Source organism: Halichoerus grypus, chromosome 11, assembly GCF_964656455.1.
Source record: "Halichoerus grypus chromosome 11, mHalGry1.hap1.1, whole genome shotgun sequence".
NCBI lineage: Eukaryota > Metazoa > Chordata > Mammalia > Carnivora > Phocidae > Halichoerus > Halichoerus grypus.
The window spans coordinates 23,482,539-23,505,411 of NC_135722.1; the positions used below are offsets into that span (position 1 = coordinate 23,482,539).

Consider the following 22,873-nt stretch of genomic DNA (forward strand, 5'->3'; position numbering starts at 1 on the left):
ACCGCGTTGAATGCTCTTACTAATAAGCCTTCAATCTCAGGTCAACTCTGCTCCAGCAGTCCTAGGAAAACCTAGGCAGAGAGTAGCAGATTATAGATTAAAGTTTCCATCTGCCAAACAGAATCGGAGGGGAGTATATGAAGGGAGAGTCCATGAGGAGTCACGGTAAGTGTCCCCTCTGGGTCAAACGCTCGGGAAGAGCCCAAGCTGGCTTTAGAAGAGGACTGGCCTTCCCAGACTGTGTTCGGTGTTTTTCAAGCTCTGCAGACAAGCTGCTTGTCCAGGAAATGACCTGCCAGTCCAGCTGAGGATGGCAAACAAAACCCAGGGGACACCGGCCGAGGTAAGGCTGCTGCCGAATCCTGGAGCGGAGGCAACAGGAAAAGGGACGTGGAGGCAGGAAAGGCCAGCAGAGAGCGTGAGGACAGGATGCATAAAGAGCCCGGGGACTACGGCGCTTGCAGATCCAGTTAAGCCACACAGCACGGGGACAGGATGACGTGTACAAAATGATGTTTATTGAATCTATTTTGGAAACAGACAACATGAAAGGTTTTTGGTTTGTGAGCTCACCCAGAGCTTGGAGTCGTGATAGCTTCCTGTCATTAAAACGCAGCCACCAGAAGATCCTAGCTTCGTCTCATAAAGGGGAGAAAAAGTGCTTGCCAGCACCCCCGCCGTCGCGCTCGCGACAGGTCTGATGGCTAAAATGCCCATCAACATCAACAAAAGTGTCTCTGTACAGTGTGAAATATCCACGGCACAGGATCAGGCACAGACATCAAAGGTGAAGTTGTAAACTGGCTCACAGTCAGCAATTAAGTACACTGGGTCTACACTGACACTCCCGTTCCCAGCCTGAGCGCTCACGTGTTTAACCGATGGTTGCTGGCCTCATCAGGGGCGTTTAGTATAAGGACAAGGCATTTACAAGCGTGTGTATCATTAACGTTGGAAACTAAAAAAGCATACCCAAGCATGATTAATGACTTCGCCTGGATCGATAAATACTAGTCCCGAGTGCCAGTAAGCACAGACACCAGCAGTCAAGTAAATCATCATGTTGTTACTTACTGATGTTCTTTTGCTAATGCACATTAGTCAATTTGTGGACTTCATCCAACACATACACAGAGCTTATTTTTTGTTTGAAATTCTCAGAAGGTCTCCTTTGGACATTTCTCTTCCACATTCTCTTAGAAGAATAAAAATGAGACAACGTTTTAAACTAACTTTCCAAAAGTACAAGCCATCCAAAGCATGACTCTGGTCATATTCCAGCTCTTCACCCAGAAGGGATGTGCCGTCAAGGCTTAGATATGCTTAGAAGGCCGCCTTCCCTGCTGGCAGCTCACACTGTCCTCGTCCTCTCCCAGCCACCTCCTGCCATATTGGAAGCCAAGCTGGCTCATGTCTCATTAACAGTTTCCAAAGACTAACAGGACACCTAGAAGGTACCAGAAGGACTCAGGAAAGCCTTCTCTTTTTTCTGGAGCTGTTATTGGTGGGGCCAACAGGCAAATACAAAGAGAAGAGGGCTTCTAGGTGGATAAAAAGCCCAGACCCAGAGGGAGCAGTGTTAAGGATTCAGCACAGTACCAAAGCCCGCTGCCCCAAACAGCATTTTGAGAGCTCAGATGTTAGAAATTCCAGGCACTTCTTTAATCACAGGGAACGAACCTCTCTCCAAAAGGTCCTGCCCACATCTTCCCCCATCTGCCCCTACTATAAAGCACTGAGACATTGCATTTGCTACGACCCTCTGCTCTTGAGGCAAACGGAGCCTCCCTAACTCAGTGCTACGGACCGTGATGCTCACAAACACAGGCCATTCTGGATTTAAGTCCAGCTGCTTCCAGCACTCTGCGGCTGATGAGCCCTGCCCACCACGGATCGCCTGCACCCTGAACCACTTCCAGGCTCTTTTCCTAAGGTGGGGGGGGGGTTGTTTATTTTCTAGTTTGAAGACACATGCCCTTGGAAATGAGCAATGCAAGAACCTACGTGCAAATATTTGCAAACAATTTTTTTTTTTTTTGAAATGCGCATTAAAAAAATTCAAGTCAAATCCAGGAACAGACTACTTGGTTGACATCCACTGGCCCCGCACCCACAACAGGAAAATGGTCAGTTTCTGAAATGAGAGCGGAACAAAGGCACCAGCTACTCCACCAGGGAGGTTAGTTCCTTGAGCTTGGAAGGAGGCCAGAGAGGGGAGTGCCGAGGCTTCATCAAAGAGGACGTTTCTCCAGCCGGGTGGCCCCCTGGGGCCAAAAGTCAAAGGCGGCATGTAGGATCTGGATACTGAGGAGAATGATCCTCACCCACCAGAGGGACAACTCTTTTCCAGGAATTCTGAAAGTAAAACAGGAAGGCACGCTCCCAGCGTCGTGCTTGGCAGGGACTGCTGCCTGCTTTCGCTCCACCCAGAACAGGGCAGGAGAGGTACCGCTCTACCACCTCTTTTCTCCTGGCAGCCCCGCATCACAAGAACCTACAGGGGATCTCCGGAGGCCAATGCATCCTTGCGGGCTTCGTGTGTGGCTTAGCCGACCTCCCACTATCCTCAAGCCAGCGGCCCTGGGCGATATGGTTGGGAGCGTCGACAGCACTGATCTGGGGGCAGGGCCCGCAGAGGAGGATCCGGAGTCAGGCAAGCAGAAAATGAGCATCAGGCAGTCAGGTCTGTGTGGCTTCCAAGAGGGGGGTCACAGTCACGAAAACGGAGAGGTTCACAACCGGGACACTTGGACTAGGCCTCCAGGAGGAGCCCCTTGGGGAGCTCCGCCCCGCCCGCCCCTGCCCCGGGGGATGGAGCCTGCTCACGCTGGTGGTCAGGCCGGGGCTGGGAGGTCCTGGGGGTGGGCATTCAGCCGAGGGAAGCACAGTTCAGCTCGGAGTCCCCCTGGCTGCCCGCGGCCCCCTGCTGCAGGGCATCGGGGCTGTCGGTGATGTTGGGCTCGCTGGAGCACTGCCGGTGCGGGGGCAAGAAGCTGGGCGGCAGGAGCAGGCCCTTGTCCTCCCCACCAGGCTCCTCACCCAGGCCCGAGTGCATCATGGTGGCCATCGCCAGCAGCTGGATGTCCGAGTGGGCGTTGGCCACTGTGTGCCGCCGGACGCCGCCGCACTTCTCCAGGTAGGCCTCCCCCTCCTGCTCCGCCAGGGGGGTCAGAGCCGTCTCATTCAGGGGCCGGCTGAGGGCGGGGGTCGGGCAGGCGTAGCTCAGGACCGCGACCTTGGGCCGGACCCTGGAGTGGCGTCTGGCTGCAAGAGAAAAACCAGCAAAGACTGTCACTGGGGAGGGGGGGCAAAACCTGCTCCTGTGTTTGGGGCAGCAGGGACGTGGTGGCTCCATGCCCAGGAACAGCTTGAGGTACAGACGTGCGGAAAGGCAGGGGAGGAACCTGAAGCGTGGACACGCGGGGACAGAGCGGGGGTGCCCCAGAGGGCTTCCCAGGGCGCGTCAGGTTCTCTTTCCCAGCTGCCGCCTGAGCTTCACTGCATTCGCCCTACATTTCCTTTCAACCAGTCTCCTCTAAAGGCCTGGGCACTGGCTGGACCAGCTTCTAGAAGACACGCTCTGGCTCTGTTCAGCAGGAAGTAGGGGCCTCCCCGGTGACAGCAGATGACTTAGCCCCTCAAGCCTAAGTCCAGCTTAGGGGACCTCAGCTGTCAAAGCGAGGGCCGTGGGACATCCTCCAAATCATCCTGACCGGGACCACAGTGCCCCTCCCACCAGGTCAAGGGGCTGTGACCTGCGTTCTGTTCAAGTCATATGCGATTCCAGCAGCCTTTGGCACCATCAAGGGATGGGCGAGACTCCGCAGATGGCCCCGTGGAGGCAGACCCTGAAGACGAGGCCTGGCCACAAATTATTGGAAAACCACTGCTGCCTGAGCACTCCGCACATTCCAGAAACTACGCTAAGCCTTGACATGCAATCATCTTTTGACTCCTCCTAAAAACTGACCTTAAGTCATGATATGCTATTAGCTCCCACTTTACAGATGAGAAAACGGAGTATCAGAGCGGTGATAATTGACCTACGTGCACACAGCTAGGCCACAGTGCAGCTGGGAGTGAAGTGAGGTCCCACTGCAGACCCTGCTCTTCCTAGACACCCCCACATGAAGCACACAGAACTAGAATAGGCTGAGTATCTCCAGGGAAGGACAAGGGGTTTCGAGGCAGGAAAAAGCGGATCCATGTGTCAGGGAGGACGTACACTGGAGCTGGGGGGAGGGACAGCATCATTCCAGATGCTGGACACACACAGCATCTCTGGTGCTGAGCCAGGTGCGCCATCCGGCCACAGCCTGGCTGGAACATGGAAGACATGAAACAGTGGAGACGTGCACAAACAGGCAGGAGGGCCCTTGAAAGCCAGATGGAACCTTCTGTGATCAGACAAGCCGTGGGGGGACGGGGCAGGTTGGGGGTTATGCTCCAGGAAGATGCACTTGGCAGGAGCTACGCAGGGTTGGAGCCTGAGGGGCCAGAAGTAAGGAAAGCCAGGGCCACGACAAGCCTACATCCTCTCGGTCTCGGGCCGGTTACCTCCCGCTGCTCCTTAAGAGGCACCGCACCTCTTCCCCCACATCGGCACTGCATCTGTATCATGAGCTGGCTGGAGGACCCCAGCGAGAATGGAGGGCCGAGGACCAAGTGGGTTCTGTTACACGTCCCTCTTTCTACCAGTGCATACCTCTCCCAGCTGGCCAGCCGCCTACCGCATCTCATCTGGCCCCGCTTTCCACGGCTCCCACGTCCCTGAGACCCTGAAGACCCCAAAAGAAACCCATCCCTTTCTCAGCAGGGGGAGGCAGTGGGCAGGAGGGGAGAAGCATGACGGGGTGGTGTTCCTGCACATGGACAGGATCCCAGGGGAAGACCTAGTTTCTAAAGAGAAAGCAAACCATGCGGCTCAGAGACCGTCCTTGGGGACACATGGCCCACTCTGCTTTAGTTTACTCTTGGCTCTTCCTGTGAGTCTGGAGGGCCCGGACACACTCCGTCGTCACTTCCAGAGCTCATGCTCCTAGATGGGCATTGCAGTGAGACCTGCCATGGCCATCTGCAAGGCTCTCAGTGGTTCCTGTCACTTGACAGTTTTATAGGTCCACATATACGCACAGATGCACATCCAATGGCGAGAGGATAAAATCCTAAGTCTTAGGACTGAGTCACCAAGTCTGTTGGCTCTGAGCCCCAAGGGAGCTGACAGGTAATAATAATTACTTCTCAAAACCAAAGAATAATATGTAGAATTTTCCTGAGTGTTCCCATCCATTTTCTCACTGCTGAGTCCCTATCTCCCTTTGAAACACCAGGGCTCTCCTCACTCTTCCCATTGTTCAGATGAGGAAGACTGAGGCTCAGCCCAATCTCTTAGGCTCTGAACGGCAGTGCCCAGACCTTCCCCACTGCATAATACTTTGTCTCAGGGCTCCACGGATGCCCTCGGAAGACACATTCCTCTCGGACGCCATGAACAGCAAACGCTACCCCCCAGGAGGTGCTGAACAAGAGGCTGGTATTGGCCAGGAGGGCTGGGTCAGTGGCTCTTCTCTTTGGGGAAGAACGAATAGGAGACAAAATGGCCAGGAGCAACCGAGAAGGAAGAATCCATGCCAAGCATTGGCCGAGGTTCTCTCGGGAGAATGGGGGCTCATACCCTCAACGTTTCTATAATGTTCCCACAGTGTTACAATAACCATGTATTACTTTTATGATCACAAAAATCGATAACTATAAGACAGAGGCACCAGAAGGGTTCAAAGAAGCCGGGGTCCCATTAAAGAACCATCATTAAAAATAATGCCCTTGAAAACAATTCATTTGTCTCCTGCTAGCCATTAGAAGCAAGCACCTATGATTGGCAGTTGCAAAATCTGTTGTGGCCCAAACCCTCAACCAGCTGGGCCGGAGACTGGACTAGACGGTTCGGTGAGCCTTTCTCACACGCAGACCCAGGAAGAGAAGCGAGCTGGAGCTAAGGCTGGGCCCAGGACACAGGGTAAGCTGAGGGCCTGGAGGATAGACGGTGGACCCACGCAGCATCTCTAGAGGAAATGACGATCTGTTTGATGATTTCCAGGGGCCCCAGCCCGGCAGAATGAGCCAGGAAAGGTGTTTCAGATGGGTGCCTGCCGTTATCCGTCTGTCTCTCACACTGAGTTAGCCCAGAGGCCCAAAGTCCTTGGGGGTGTTAACAGGGAGCAAAAACAAGAGAGGCCCCTTCAGCTGCTGCTGAGAGCTGGAAACACAGTGGGGAGGGGTCCCACGACACCTGCCTCCTCCTTCAACAAACAGTCTGAGCTGCGACCTGCAAAACACTGCGGTCACTGCTGAGAGGGAGAAATGCGAACCTGTCACGGGACCCGCCACAGGGGCCCGAGCCCAGCGCGCGTGCGTGTACGTGTGTGCCTGTATGGGGTGGGGGGTAGGGTCTTGGGAGCAATCACTAGCTGAGCATCTACTGTGGGCGAGGTACTGTGTCAAAAAAGGAGGTGCTTCACCGCCACACTCGTCTTCTGACCATTTTGCAGAAAAGGAACCTGAAGTCAAGATGCTAATTAACCTTGCAGCCAGTTAGCGATGGAAGCAGGATTCAAGCCGAGGGCTGACGGTGGAGCCCCCGCTTCTGCCCCCTGGGAAGCCTGCACACAGAGATCTGTTAGAATAAGGTCAACAAGTACGGAGTTACCGAATCACTCTATTGTACACCTGAAACTAATACAACGCTGTATGGTAACTATAATGGAATTAAAAAAAGACAAGGTCAACAAATGACAGGGTGGAGGTAAAGGCAGGAACTCGCTGGGGAGCCAGGAGGAAAAGTCCTAAAGAGCAGTCATTTCGGAGGGGCCTGCTCCAGAGCGACTGACGGACGGAACCCAGACATTCACTCACTCACTCCCTCAGAGCCGAGAACTGTGCTAGGGCCTGGGGTACGAGGGTCCCCACGTGTTCCCTGCCCCCAACGAGCTGACAGTCTACGGGGGAGACGGACAAATTATCAGGCAGCACCACCTAGCACGGCAAGCGCCAGGATGTGGTCTGGGCTCCCAGGGAGAGGCACAATTTTTCATCTGGAGTGATTCCAAGGAGGCCAGGCCACCCTCTAGCTGGGGCCCGTAACACAGCAGGGAGCAGCTCTGCCTGGGTCCTGTGCTCAGACAGGGCCCCTTCTTCCTTCTCTGTGCTCAGCCCTCTGCAGCTCAGAGACATCAAGTAACTTACTCCAGGCCACACAGCTGAAGCCAGGCCCTTGTGGTTTCAAGGCCCTGTTCCTTCTGCGGCTGGCCCTGCCTCTCTCCTGATGGCTCTTCCCTGCTCATGACTCACAGGAGCGGCCTAGGACTCTTCTGCCTTCTGGGTGGAACGTTCTGGTTCCCAGGACTGGGTGTGGGCAGAACGGAGACCACAGGGGCCGCTGGGCTATGTTGAGTCCCCTGGGCAGACAGTGTTCCCTCGATAAGCTCCCACCAGACTCCAGAGCCAACCTCAGACAAGCACGTCAGCTGCGTCCCCAGTGGGGTCAGGCCACATACTGGGCTGGGAGCTGAGACAGCTACCCACACTGGTGCTGCCCGCTACCTTCCCCGCCTCCTTCTTATTTGTACCAGGGAAAGCCAGGCCCTGCCACTCAGAGAAGGAACTCTCCCTTAAAGAGACTGATGAAGCTGTGGGCACCTCCTGGGGGCTGAAATGGGTCCTTTCCTTGTAGTGGTGCTCTCTGAGCTGGGAGAGGCGCCGGGTCCTGCCACCACGGCTAGCACCCACCTCCGGACCGCCTCCTTCTGCCTTTCACACGGGGTGGGGCTGGGGGGCCTTTATTCCTTCCTCACTCCCCAGGCGCCCCACTGAGCTCTGGCATTCATCCCCTTGCACCCGAGCGAGCAATGGCAGCTCCTTTCAAACCCCCAGAGAAGCAGAGCCTGGATGAGGCGGTCCTCAGCCCCTTTGTGGGGGACTTGGTTCCCAGGCCTTTGATCTCCCAGGCTCGCAGGAGTGGCCGCCATAATGTGGGTATTGTGACCTCTGCACACCAAGCCCATTGTGGGCATCTCTCTCCAGGCCCAGGCACCTGAAAGCCCATGAAAGCCTACTTGTCACGAGGAGAAGTTACAGTATCTTGAGGAAAAGGGCCCTCCCCCTGGAAACACAATGGAGGACGATCTGTGGGAGGCCAGGGCTTTTGTGTGGGAGAACACAGCATGCTGAGTGTTCTGCGTGTTTGCTCCGAGGGCCCTGGAAGCAGCCAGGGCAGCAGTCTGGAAGCTTTGGGAACTAGAAAGGTAGGATGTGGGCCCAGCCTCTGACCAATCTTTTTGGTTTTTTTTTTTAAAGCTTTCACTCTTCCTCCCACCTCCACATCCCCACCACCCCAGGAAAGTGACTGCTCTGGAACAGAGCCATCCATCGTACGCCGTCCTCCAACACGAGCCTCAGACTCCTCTCTCTCTCCTCCAAGCCTTGCACGTCAGTGGGTGAGGCTCACTTCTCAAGCCCATCGGCCTGGCTCAGAGGAAGAGACTCTTCCCAAGAATCCCCATGGGGTCAGACAGGCCTGGGCAGGTGCGCCTCCCCCCCAGAGAAACCACTTCTCTGGCTCTGGTTACCTCCCCTAGGAGGTTTCTTCCTGAGTCTGAGACTGAGGTCAGCACAGCAGCCACCCCTCAGCAGGCCGTACCAGGAAGACCAGCGTCTGGGCAGCACCTGCAACAGGACAGGCAGAAGAGCGGGCTTCCGAGATGAGCCCTCCCACTGCCCTTGGCCACTCCCAGCCCTGGGTGGGCCCTGAGTGAACCATGGCAAAGCCCTCCTGTGGCTTTACACTTCGGTTGGTGATCTCCACACTCCTCTCCTTCAGGCGGGACAGACGTAAGTTATGGCCTCTGTTCTACTGAGGGGAAGACTAATGCCCAGAGAGTCCTCACTTTATCTGGCAAAGGGGTGTCCTCAACAGGGAAGGGCTCCATTGTGACCATTTTAGCTGTTTAGTATGCAGAGGTTTGGGGTGAAATGTCTGGCCCCGGAACTCTGTTGGGCTAAGGAATGAGGGGGAGGAACACCTCCTCAGCTGCCCCTCAGTAAAATCACGATCACCTTCTGGAAACTGACAGGGGGAGGCCGGGGTGAGGGTGCAACCAACCTGGGGCTTTGAAATCCCAGCTCCAATAGCTGAGTGACCTTAATCCTCATTTGCCTCACCTGTGAAATGGGTACAGTGGTGCCCACTCTGTGGTACGGTATCCAGCCCGCCCGGCAGAGTGCCTGCCCAAGATGTAGTCTGTGGCCTGTGCCTTCCCTTGCCACCAACCACTTTGTAACTCTGAAGGTCTTCCAGTTCCTCAAAGGCTCCAACCTCCTGTTCCCTTCCTCCTACCCCAGAGCCCTCCCAAAGATCCTTCCCTTTGCTTGGGATAGCTGAGCAAACAGGGAAGCAAACAGGGACTAATTCAAATTCATCCTACAGGACGCATCTCAGGTATCACTTCCTTCGGGGAGCCTCCCCTGATTTCCCAGTCCGGGGGAAGGGCCCCTGCCGTGGGCCCCATGGCTGATGCGCTTCCCCCGATCAGAGTCCGTGCACACTAATGAGTCATTGTGATCTCTTGTCTGTGACTTCCTCACTGGCCCGTGTGCACCATAGGGCAGAGACAGGTCCATTTAGTCATGGGTATCCCTGCAGCACCTCACCTCACAAGGTACCTGGGGGGGGGGGGTCAGGACACACTTGCTAAAATAATAATAATAATAATAATAACAATAATAATAAAAAACTATTAAAAAAAAGTCATTTTCTGCCCCTCCTGAGACAACAGCCTGGAGGCGAGGCTTGTCCTTGGTATAAGAAAATCTCAGGCCTTTACTTTATAATTTGCCAAAAGTATGTATTATTCTGAGCTTAACCGGAAAGCCAAAGGCATCCCCTCTTAGAGGAAGTACTCCCTGAACAAACTTCCAAATCTATCCTTACCCCTGGCTCCAGGCCCGGCCGATGGCCAGGTCCCTGCCACGGCCCAGCTCACCTGCTTGTGTCCTGACATCTGCCTGGATTGTCCCGCCCAAGCTTGGGGAGCTGGTGGGCCGAAGCCAGAAGGCGGGCTCCAGGGAGGGCAGAGCACGTGGCCCCCCGCTCACGGCTGCTGGCTGTCCTTCAGCAGGCACCGTTACTCGCTCTGGCTTGTACCAGCTCCTGGGGGGCATGAGTGAGTGAGCGAGGCAGGAAGGAAGGGCGGGCTGGGGCCAGCACCCCAGATGTGTGGCGGCCGTGGCTACGCCGGTGTCTCCAGAGACACATGAAGCGGCCAGGAAACCTCCCAGCCGCCCTGCTTTTCCTGCAGCGGTGAGGCCCAGGAAGGGGCAGAACCTCACTGGACACTGTGCCTCTGCCCTTTTCTCTGACGCTCAGCTACAATTCCACTGAAGCAAGGAGAGCAGGGCAAAAGACTCCAATTTCAGGGAATCCCTTTCCGCCTCTGCACCCCTGTACAGGCGCTGGTCACCCCTCCCTTGGGGTACAACTGACTGTCATCCAGCTACAGATATGTTTTGGAGTACCTACTATACGCGGACCACATACTATATGCGTCCCATTAAGGCTGCTGGAGATAGGGACATTCCTGCATTTGGGGGGCTCTCATTTCAAAAGGTAACTGAGGAATGTCTCTTATGATAAGCCTATTATATGGCTATTTCCCCATCTGGACTGCGGGTTCACGGAGAGAAGGAACAGATGCAATTCACCTCTAGATTCTCCGGGGTGCCAAGTGCAGACCCTGACACTGATGCTAGTTTTAGAGCCACCAGCCGGACTTGTCCCCAGTCCAGAAGCGCCTTTCCCTGGCGTGCAGGCCCTGGCGGTACCTATGGACAAGGAGGGGCCGGCGAGGGGGGGACAACAGCAGCTCCATTTCATCTGGCCGTACACCAAACGAGTTGTCTTCCCATTTCAAGCTGCTTTCAAGGGAAAATCTACCACAGGTGGTTTTTCCACTCAAGTGTGTGGGGGGCGTTGCAATCAGGCCCAGTTTCTGGCTATCAGATACGGGAAAATGAACACTGCAGGAACACGGAAAAGATCAAAGCCACTAGTCAGAGAGGCAGATCAGACAAGCAAGACCACAGAGGCGCAGTATCAGTCCCTGGGGAGAACTCGTCAAGCGGGGAGGTTACCCCGACGCAGGCCAGCGGGAAGCACGGGTGATTAACATGCACAGATTAGCCGGGACCCACATGAGAAGCAAAGCGCTTGCTACACAACCCAGGCTCAGGAAAACATCGCGGGCAGCATTCTCCCCGAGGCCCCCGCAGCCTGAGAGCCTCGCCCCTTACCTGACATGGACATGGGACCCGAGACGCCGCGGTCCTCACTGATGCCCAGGAAAGGAGACACCACTTGCTTCACCAGTTCCTCCAGCTGCAAGTAACCCTCACTGGGGCCTGTGGGCTCGTGAACACTCTGGAAATAAACATCCAAGAGAGACAAAGGTCAGTCAAAAGAGGCCAGGGCCAGCTTGGCACTCAGCGAGCAAATCCCGCCGGCCCTCCCGCTACATTCAGAGCCGTGATACCTGCAGACAGCATCGTCGTGGCTGGAATGAAGGAATCTGAGGCCCGAAGCCCCAGTCACTTGCCATAGGTCACAGTGATCAGAACTGTGCCCCGCGGCGGCTTCTCCCATCGGGCCCCAGCCACTCGGAGCAGGCGGGACTGTCCTCACGCCAGCTCCAGGGTTGAGGTCTGACGGGTCCCAACCACAGTAATCCCAGCCCACCCTCAGAGTGGCTGCTTCATACTTGGCATGCAGGCACTTCCCTAAGCACTTTACATGGACCAAAGCACGGAGGCCTCTCAACAGCCCGAGGAGCCAGGTGCCCTCATCATCCCCCTTCTACAGATAAGAAAGTTAAGACCCAGAGGGCTCATGTAACCCAGGACTGGAATGCAGGCTGTTTCGGCTCTGAGCCCATCTTACTGCCACTTGTTAAGGAGGCTAGAAAAGAAAGGGGGACAGAATATGGAAAAATCCAGAACAGTAGAAGAGAGAGTCCTGTGGAGCTAGACATACATTCACCCCAAGATGAAGAGTTAGTTCAACAGCCCAACATGACAGGCGTCCTCAGGGCTAAGCCTGAGCAAACACCAACTAACACAAATGACAACGATCAAACACCTTTAAAAAGGAGACCAAAAGTGACCCAGGTTCTCTAGAAGACCAGCAAACTCCTAGGGACTCCAATTTCTCGCTGGAAAGGACTTGAAGCCTTGCTCTGTGTTGAGGGGCTGCAGGGGGGCAGAGCTGTGCTCAGCCCAACAGGGTGTCCCACCAAATTCTGAGAGCGGAAGAGAGGTTACATCACCTTCACTTAAAAAGTAGAAACTCCCCACTGTGCTGGAGTTTGGGGGGATTGGAGGAAAACATGGTGGGGGAGGGAAGCGAGAAGGGCCCGTCACACAGGCCGGGGATGGCTGGGCGAGGCGGGGGCTCCCTTGTACCCAAGCTGACTTGGCCCCTTGTCAACGCCATCCCACAAAGACAGGGCTGGCTGGGGGCGGTGGAAGGGAGGGGTTTGGCTTAAGGAAACACAAAGGAGGCTGGGGAAGGGGGTTCCGGGGCAGAAGACTTGGGGTTGGGGCTGGGAAGGGGTCAGAAGGGAGGACATGCAGAATGAACAGGAGTGGGCCTCCGACCCACGGTATAGTACCGCAGTGAGGGCTGCCCGGGGGGAAGGCAGGAGGGTTTTTCCTGCCCCCTGGGCTCTGATACCTAGTCCTCAACCTGGGCTGAAGCACTGGACAATCTAGCAGTGGAAATAAAGGGGGAAAGCCCTGGGGGTGCTTCAGCCAGGAAGGGAATCCTCAAGGCCACAGAAGGGAGAGGGGAGCCTTCCTCGGGCTCCCCGGAAACCACTCAGGCCTCAAGAGCAGGGCAGTTTCAGCCCCAAAACCACCTCGACTGGTGTTCAGAGCTAAGGAAACTTTTTTTTTTTTAATTCAATATTTTCCTCCTTGATATTTCTTGTCTGCCTTCTCGCCCCAAGCCTTCCCCCCACTCAACAGAGAGGGACAACAGAGAAAGAAGAAGAGGCAAGAGGTGGGGTGAAAATGGGTAACATGCGCATGCTTTGAAGCTGGATGGGTTTCTCCCAGGGCAGCAGCCGACAGACAACCTGACAGCCCTCAGCCTGGCTGCCTGACTGGCCACCTCTTTGCAAGGCTCAGGGCAAAATGAAAATGTGGGCAGGGTTCCCTTGTTCAAAGATTACTAAGCATTTCAAGATGGCGACAGGAGAGAATAAACCAAGCACAGGACCCTGCTTGGCACGGGACCCTGGGTGACTGCACGGGGGCCCCTCAGAAGGCACTGTCCCAGGATGATCTCAGGACCTGGCTGCACCTGCCAGGAGGAACCAGATCTCTATGATGGTCAAAATCTCTGGCTCAGCCTCTCCCCGGGGCAGCCTGGGGACAGAAGCATACAACCAGAACAGGGAACTTGGAGACCCTTGCACATGTCGGGGAGGGAGGGGTTTGTTCGGGGACATTTTGGAAGAGCACCAAAAAAGGGAGACACGAAGGCCTGAGGAATGGCTCTTTTCGCTGTATGAGAGTCAGGCCAGGAGAAATCTGCCCCAGATCTCGTGGCACTGGGGCAAGTGAGGGCCTGGGGGGAGAAGGGAGCAATTCTAACTGGGGTCCTGATTTCCTGCAGTGGACATGGTCCAGGGGCATTGAGATCCAGCAGCTGCGCCCTGCTACTCAAGAAGATAGATGAGGATGGGCCAAAAACCCCTCTTCATCCCTGTCACATTCCCAGCTTTACGGCTCCCAGAGTAAGGAAGAACACGGGCCAGAACTCGCCCCACGAGACCCTCCAGGAAACAGCGCCAAATGCCCGCATGAAAGTGGACCATCTTAGAAGCTTATGCAATCTCTCCCAGGGCCCTGGGGCGCTGCAGGAGGGAGACCGTGGTATCTGAGCAAGGCTGGCTGGTCAGGTAGAAAGGGCAAGGGCTGAGGAATGGGTGACAGACCCACTCTCTTACAAATTAGTATGTGACCTTAAGCTGCTTGGCCAACTCTTCTGAACCTCCACCTCCTCTGCGAAAATAGGACAACAGGGACTGTTCCCTTGCTCAACTTCCCAACCATCTGTCACAACCACAGAGCTTCTCTGACTGTACTTCTTTCCCTCTGCCAAGAAATAAATCCCTGCATGATGATCACCATCAGAGGACTGGAGGCCAGAGACCTGGGGTTGGTCCCGCTCAGGCCCTTGCTAGCTGTGCCGTCACTCACTGGGCACATGTTTAGTTGACACCTACCGCGTGTCTACCATGCGATGGGTGCTGAAGGTACAAGAGGGAGGAGAACATGGGCAGACCTGCCTTGACCGGAAGGGGGCTGTGGGTCCCGGGAGACCGTGTTCTCCACAAAGGGAACCCAGGTGCAAAGACTGTTTTGCCCCAGGGAGAGGCAAAGGTGATCAGTGTGACCAGAGGCTCCAGGTGAGGCTGGGGAGGTGGGAGGACCGGAGGCCGGGGTACAGATCAGGCCATTCTCCTAAGATCACCGGGAACCCCATGGAGAGCAACGTGGGCTGGAGGCTACGGAGGATGAAGGAAGTGTCTCCTAGAGAAGCAGGCTAACCCCCCAGGGGCTGGCAAGGGAATGATGGCAGCCATCTGATATGGCTGTTGGGTTGTCCAACATGGGAACATGGTGGATGTTTTTCATTAGCACAGACAGAGGCCTTCCTGGGCTACTATCAGCAGGCGGGGGCCCTCACCCCAATTCTCCCTCCAAGGAACAAAAACAAACAACACCAACAACAAAAGAATTAGCTCTCATCCTTAAAATATCATAAATGGAAATAAGAGGGAGAAAGCCCAACTTTTCTTTCCCAGTCTTCCCATCTGAACCCCAAAGGGGTCATTTTCTAGACTCCTCACTTGGGATGCAAGCTCTACTTCATGCTTCTCAGACACGAGCCCCCCCCCACACTTTCCGAACCCCCCTCCTTCTCCTTCCTGCCCGAAAAACACCTGACCTGCTTTTCCAGTCAATGAAGAGCACCCTTATCCTATTAGGTAACTCTTGCTCCTCTCAGAGTTCAGGAAAGGCGGAGAAGGTCCAGAAGCATGGCCCAGCTCAGAGAGCCGGAAGAGAACAGCAGCTGGGGGAGGGGGAGACCAAGGCCCCAAGCCTGCTGGAGAGCAGTGGGGTCACCGCCAGCCTGAGCAAGGATGATACCGGCTGCCTTGGGGAACAGCTCAGACCCGATGCTGTGGGATCTGAACTTATTACAAAGGTGGAGGCACAGGAGCCCTCTTTTGGGGGTGTCCCTGGCCACATCTCTGTTTCATGGGAATTGTGCACCCCTATCCATAGGATTGGGCTCCCTGAGGCCATGTTTATGGTACTTGACCCAAGGTCATGGCTGATTGGCAAAGGAGAGTCGTGTAGCCGGGGCTAGACCAACCCAACTCTTTCCCCTGAGTGTCCACAGCTCTGAATCCTACTACCACTTGCTGAGGGACCTTGGACAAGCACACACTTCCTGGGTTTCCATTTCTTTGCCTGGAAAATGGGAATAACAATACTATCTACTTCACAAAGTGGTCATTTGGATGATCTGATTCAGAAAACACCACACAAAGTCCTCGGCCTACACCAGGTACACAGCCAGGAACGGGGAGTGTTAGCTTGTCTTCCTACTGTTGATTCGGAATGGGGATGAAGAGGCGACCGTCCGGGTCACCACTTGGTGGAAACGCGTGAGCTGTGTGCGTGATGCCACGTTTGGTCAGGTGCAAACCACAGTACTGAGCACAAGTCTGCAGAGGGAGGGGGAAAGACAGAGACACCCAGTCCAAGAGACAGCGGGCAGGGCCAACAGAGGCGGCATCAGAGAGAGACAAGGAAAGACCAGCAAGCGGCGACAGGCTGGCTGCTTTGGGGCCTGACATGGTCTCGCTTCTGGTTGTAGTCTCTTAGGATGCCCTCCTGCCCCGGGAACCTTCCAGTGAGCTCCTGGTCTGGCTCGAGCTCACCTGCAGGAGGCTCTTGCCGTCACATGCTACTTGAGGCTCCCGGGCGAGGAGGGAGGGTGTCCGCTCCCTGAAGGACAGGACTGTGCCTCTCTCGCCCCCCACCCCCCACTGGGATCCCAGCATGCAGCACAGCGCCAGGGGCCTCGCAGGGGCTCGGAGGTACAGCAAATGAACAAACGCGCTAAGGAACAGGAACGACGACACTGAAGCATACTAGCTGAGCTAAGGTGCTCAGGTCGTTTGGTCCCTCCCCCGTCCCACAGGGTCTCTTCCTCCCCCGGCCTGGTGGCGACGTCTCCAGTGGGGTCTCACCCACCTGCAGGATGAGCAACATCTGGACAATGGATGAGGGTGGCTGGGACTGGGCCAGCAGCAGCAAATCACCCAGCTTCACCTTCAGCAGGACCAGGTCACGGAAGCCCAGCAGGGAGATCTGGCGGATGGTCAGCTCCTGGCCCTGGAGAGGAGAGAGGGGGCAGGGCCGGGAGGTGAGAGCCCGCTGGATATGCTGCCGGCCACACGGGGTCCAGGACAACCAGTGTGGACAGAACACCAGGATGGGACAGGACGAGGTGTCTGCAGAACTCGGGGCGGGCGGGGGGGCTGCCAAAGAGTCAAAGACTTGGCCCCAGTCCTTCCCAATGAAAGCTTCGTTTAAGATAAGGTGTGACTCAACCTGCCTAAGTGACCCAAGATGATACAAGACACATCAATGGGGGCCATGCTGTCATGAGGGCGGGGGGGGGGGTGGTCAGGAAGGAAGAAGAGAGAGGAAGATGGGGGGAAATGAGAGAAAAGATCAACACCCCCGACCCCCATCCCCCACCCCCACTTTCAAGGCTGCTTCCTCAACCCTGTTCAGTATGTGAGCACCTAGCTCGCGCCAGGCCAAGAAGGAAAACACAGGGACAAGCCTGACCATGCACGGTGTGGGCGGAGGGTGAAAGGAACTCCTAATCCTAAGAGCTACACTTACTAAGCTCCAGGTGCTAGGCATGACTCTCAGTATTTTCGATGGAACTAACACGATTAATCCCACCCTTTGAGACAGGTACTGTTATTAAACCTACTTCACAGAGGAAACACCTAGAGCCTAGAGTTACGTTCTATCCCCCGGGTAGAGCTGGGTCTCAAACCTTAACTATTTGATTTTAGGGCTCCCAAAGTTTCCCAAAGCAGAAAGAAAGGAGGGCCTCTCTCCTAGACTCTCCTTTGCACGTATACACACGGCACACACCAAAAATGGGCTGCTCTTGGTGGAGCCAAAGAGATCATGAAGGTACCTGCCAAACGGGATGTCGCTTTTCATCCCTCACGTCTGCCAAGGCTTAAGGAAGTTTTACATTTCCTAGAAGTCCTTAGGGTTTCACAGAAATGCAGGCAAGAGTGGTTTTGCCATCTCCGCATGCCCCTCTCCCTCCCCCCTCCCAGTCCCCAGAGATGCATACAACGGCCAACTGGCGCCTTCCAGGCTCGGGTCAACCACCCCCTTCCTCGACTGCCTTCCCGGCCCGCCTCCAGTGGCAGCAGGCCCCCCTCCGCCAACTTTGCCTTTTCCAAGACGCTACAGTCCGCAATGACCTCCAACCTCGTAGCTAGCTATGCCCTCATTTCATCTCCCAGGTCCCTTTCGCCTTCTAAGGTAGGAAAATGAAGGCAAGCTTCTGCCCCCTTGCACACAGTAAGTACTCAAAAACACATCTGTCCACCGAGGAAGTAGGGCTCACACAGACACCCATACAGACGGGGCTCTGAGGTGGACGGAGCTGGACTGACAGACACCTCGGCGTGTTACTACCGGTAGTGAAAACCCCTAACTCCGGGCTTCTCAAGGTGGGGTGTCTGGATCAGCAGCAGCACTTGGGAAACTGTGTGTGGGGAAGGGGGTGGATTGGGGCAATATCAACTATCACCGGAGCTTGCGATTCTTCAAGAGAGGCAGGATGCGTAACATCCTCAGACCCGCACAACTGGTTTCCTGCCTGGATATATGCCAACGAGGGCCCTTCTTGGCCATCCGATGACTGTACCAGGGCCATGCCCACTCAGATGCCACACTCCCATTCTAACCCATCTGGACACCCCCACCTTGGAATTCCATGCCCACGGGGTCCTAAGACAGAGACCCAGGTCTACACAGCCCCTCCAGTAGGGTTGCCAAATGAAACAGAGAATGTCCAGTTGAACGTGAATAATTTTTTAGTAGAAGTATGTTCTAGATATTGCATTATTCATTGTTTATCTGAAATTCAAATTTAACCCAGCATTCTATAATTTTATTTGCTAACTCTGGCAACTCTACCTCCCATGTCTGTCTTCTTAGGACCCAGCGCTGGCCTAGGAGTGACCATTACAGGGAGGGGAGACGTTTGTGGGTATGGGAGCTGAACTGACCCCAAAAATGCTGCAAATCCTCTCACGGTGGTAGAGGATGGGGCTAAGGATGGGATGAAGAGAGCAGTGAGCTGTAGGCCAGAGCTTCTACTGGAACTGTGAGGGGCAGGCCAGAAATGGGAAATGGACTCAGTAGGCGTAACCTCCCAATTTTTAGGTATTGATATATATTTAAAGGAATTCCAAGTTCCCATACAACACCATTCAGAGCAAACAAAGCCTGTGGGCCCTTGTGTCTGGCACACAGCATCGCTAAGGGCTGTGCTGTTGCTGGGCCCCACACCCGCACTTCAACAAAGCCCCATTAGATATGCGCCTTCACCCCAGTGGGCGGAGCGGGGGTGGGGTAAGCGGAGGATGGAGATGTGAATCTTGGAGAGGAAGATCTATCGGTCAACCTGCCTGCAGGGGTGTCCGTTCTGACCTGGCAGTGACCAGTCCTGCTATTAGCCTCTGCAGGAAGGTAGAAGGAAAGCATCTCAAGTGTTAGAATAAGCTCTCATCACAGAATAAGAATACTAAGGAGATGCTGCTCATTTTTTGCTCGAAAGCCCACATTTTGCAGATGAAACATTTCAGAGAAGTGAAATGAGTTTGCCTAAGCCCAACGACTGATGGAGTCCAGTGTTCTTTCTGCTCCCTCACGTGGCTACTTGTCTTCAGGCATCCCTCACAGAAGGCAAGAGACATGATTCCCTTCCCACAATCTGGGGCAACAGGCATCTTGCTTTAAAATCGGGCTTCCAAGAAAGGGAGGGGGAAGAAAAAGAGGAAAGAAAAGTCTCCCTGCCCCATCTTCTCTACTTCTGAAAAGGGGAGAAACAAACCACGCCAAGAATATACGGGAATACTCAAAACCAAGAGGGTGACAAAAGCCTACAAATTGCTAGTTATGCAGGCACTCTCTCTTGGCTTGAGGTTAGATGCTAAACATAGACCAGAGAGCCCTCCAAAGAGCGCCGTGGTCCTTGGCCAACTCAGGCGCCCAATGTCCTGCCTCTCCCCCCTTCACCAGGAGGTCCCAGCTGGCCAAAGGCCAAGGAAGGAGACAGAGTGCCGAGGCCGGCAGGAGGTCGTTCCTCAGTGAGACTGACCTGAACTGGATAAAATATTGCCTGCAGGGTGGGGAGAGTCTCAGTGAAGAAGTGGTCCCACACTTCAGCCAGAACCTCAATGCGATTTTCACCTACACGAGGACGAGAAGATGGGAGGGGAGGAAGAAAGAAAAGAATTTGTCATTACTTGCAGGAGAGGCTAGAGACAGTCCCAGGTCAAATGCAGCATGGGGACAGGGGGACAGGGGAAGAAGCTCATGACCTACGTTTGCTCTCGGAGGCATTACTACAAGTCAATGTGTGATTGGATGGGAAGACTTAACCAAAAATAGGCAAATATGCCTTCTATCCCCCACTCCAGAAACAGGAGCTGAAGTTTGGAAATGACATGACAATGGGTGCCATCACAAGAATGGTTACAACATTCTCAGGCACTGTGCTAAACTACTTATCTACAGGCCATTTCATGAGTAAACTCTATGACCTCATTTTACAGGCTCAGAGAGGCTGAGGGTCTAGCTCAACGTCACACAGCTAGAAGGCAGAGCTGGAATTCCAGAACCCATGCTCTTGACAGATTTAATCTGGGAGGATCACATGCACAGTTATTGTTTTGATTTTCTAATCATGACAACACTACTTTTTTGTTTTGTTTTTGTTTCATTCTGGATTCGAGCTGTCAGTACAGGGAGGGGGAAAGAAGGGCCTAGAGACTGTCACTTCCACCCACTGGTTTGCAATAACCAGAGGCCGGGTGGCGGGTGGGAGGTGGACAGCATGCTCTGCAGTGGTCACCTGCAAAACACAGGACCCACCTCCTGATGCTGGGCCTACTCTCACCCCTGGGACCCAGAAGGCTGACCCCAGGCTGCCTGTACATGGGGCACCCAATGCCACCGGAAGGCTGCGCCAGGAACTCTGCACCTGCAGGAAGGCGGGCACGGGCAGGGAGGGACCCCCACGGTGCCTGCATGTTAATGACCTAGGTGACACAACTGACTGAGTACTGTCTTTGCTCATCTGAGGCAGAGAAACTGGGTCAGCCAAGATTAGACACTGAGAGAGATGTCTGGCAAAACACTGCCAGTTCACTGAGCAGATCTTGAAAGATTCATTTAGCATCTTCCGCCTATTAATTTAATGGACAATAAAAGCAGTGGCTGCGAGAGAGAGAGCAGAGCACGGACGTAACGAGCAGCGAGCAGGGCCGAAGACGTGCAGATTTTGAAAGGTCAGAGAGAAACACACTAGGGGAAAATGCAAATCCATAGCACCCTCTCATTTCCCTCCCGGAGCGCTAATTACACTTGGCTGGAATCACTTACTGACTTCTCTTGTCTCCTCCACTAGAACGGGAGTAAGCACGTAAGCCCTGTCTGTCCTGCTCACCGTTATTATTTCTAGTGCTTAGCACGAGGCCAGACAGATCAATAAATCCATTTTTAGAAATCTTTGAATGAATGAATGGCAAGTATCAAGTGTGCAGGTTTTCACAGATGCTAAGGCCGGTGAGTGGAAGGAAGTTACCATTTAATCCAAATATGGGACAGGACAGAACAGGACTTAATAATTAGCTCCAACATTTTCCTTTGCTCTTAGATCAAGGAAACCTCCACAATATAGGCACTCTGGTTGCCGGGGGCGGGGAGGGGGGAGTCTGTTTCCTTCTTCTGTAACCTTACCCTTGAACTTGACCTTTCCCTTCAACCTTTGGGCCCCAACTATGTGGATTTTACCTCAGCCCCTCATGTTCACCATGATCCTTCACACCACAGGGCTTTTGCATGTGCTAGTCCCTTTGCCTAGACTGTTCTTTCCCCCTCTCTTTGCCTAACTTACACCTATCTGTCTGTCCTTCTAGTTTTAGCTCCAGCACCACCTCTATAGCAAAGTCTCCCCACTGGTCAAATGCCGCTTCTACGGATTGTAGCCTTAATACCTGTTGCAATTACAGTTTTATATTTGATGATGATTTGATTAATATCTATCTCCACCAGTGGCTATGAGCGCCACGAGGGCCTGGGAATCCTAGGATGGCTTTGTTCACCACTGTGTCCCCAGCACCTAGCAAAGCACCTGGTACATAGTTGACCTCCAATCAATGTCTGAATGTACAAGTCTTTTCAAATGCAGGCTATGCTAGTTCACGGCAGGGAGGAGCCGGGGAGGTCAGAAGGAACATCTGAAACGTTAGCTCTCATCCTGGTACCCAAAACCAAGGTGACCCCAGCAGCTGGATAACGTCCTTCACAGGAGAAAGGGCTCTTCCAGCTCCTTTACTGATGGCCTGTATCCTAAGCCTTCCACGAGGAAGACAAGCAGAGGCCTTCCTGACATGGAAGAAAGGAAGGAGACTCGTGCAGGTCAGTGCTTATTCCCCTGCGCCGCCAATGGAATGCTCGTCGGCACATGAGGTAATCCTTCGACCCGGCAGCGGGAAGGCACCTCTCCTGGGAACCTGTGTCTAATTGCTGGCTTCACACTTCACAGAGTAATGGATGTTTTGGAAAGCGTTCAGAGGAGAACATCAGACAGACACAGGCTAACAAAACAGGGGAGCCCCGGGGAAGAGAGAGTTACAGGGACGTGACTTCACCTTCAGAAAACAGCCCAGAGGACTTCGCTCCCTGCCAAGATGAAGGGCAGCTGGATGGAAGGGTCTAGATGAACACCCTACAGAAATTGTCCTCTTAATGTGCCACGGGAGTTTAGATCGCCGCATGTCTATAGAAGGGGAATGAGAAGCTCCTCAGGGTCAAGGTTGCTAAAGCTCTGGGAAATTACTGGAATTATCATGACAGATCCTGCCCGCAGAAGAGCAGCACCTGGGTAAGAGCTGTGGGGGCTGGGTCTGCGGCCGGGAGGCGGGGTGCTCGTGCATAAACACCGAGGTTCTTTCGGTGAAAGGATGGATCCTGTCCGTGGCTCCTGAACTGTTTTAGAGCAAGAGGATCCTTTTAGCCAAATAAAATCTCTCTTGGAGCTGTAGTACATAACATAAAAAGTGGGGATGTTTGGAAGACAGGAAAGGCCCTTACAGGTTTTCCACGGGCCCCTTTGCTGAGCAGAAGGGCCGCTCAGACACCAGGACGAGAGTGGACCCCAGGGAGAACACCCGATCCGGTGCCCTTGTAGCGCACTTTGGGGGCTGAGCAGAGAACCTCGGAGGACCTTCGTTTGCCCGGGTTAGCGTAGCTCCATTCCTGAGCTTTCACTCCAGAGTATTTACGTCGAGGGTCACTCGAATGAGAGGCACTGAACCTCCCCTTGAAAGCACTTAAATCTCTGGTTTTGCTCGGCATCTTTTTCATGAAGCTGGTTTTCCATGTTTCCAGGAGCTTGTGATAACTCCCCAGATGA

The 22,873-nt window shown here is 54.3% G+C and overlaps 1 protein-coding gene across 15 annotated transcripts in view; it reads right to left on the reverse strand.

Moving 5' to 3' along the window:
* Positions 1–496: 496 nt before the first annotated feature.
* PRR5L (proline rich 5 like) overlaps positions 497–22,873 on the reverse strand; it is a 142,092-nt gene continuing 119,715 nt past the window's right edge. For 11 of the 15 annotated variants that reach the window (XM_078058188.1, XM_078058187.1, XM_036112439.2 and 8 more), the window contains 4 exons: positions 19,553–19,644; positions 16,381–16,521; positions 11,344–11,470; positions 497–3,264 (listed from right to left, as the gene is read on the reverse strand). In XM_078058188.1, coding sequence (XP_077914314.1) covers positions 2,870–3,264; positions 11,344–11,470; positions 16,381–16,521; positions 19,553–19,644 — 755 coding nt within the window. In that variant the 3' untranslated portion in view covers positions 497–2,869. The other 4 variants (XM_078058193.1, XM_078058194.1, XM_036112440.2 and 1 more) reach the window with 4 other exon arrangements.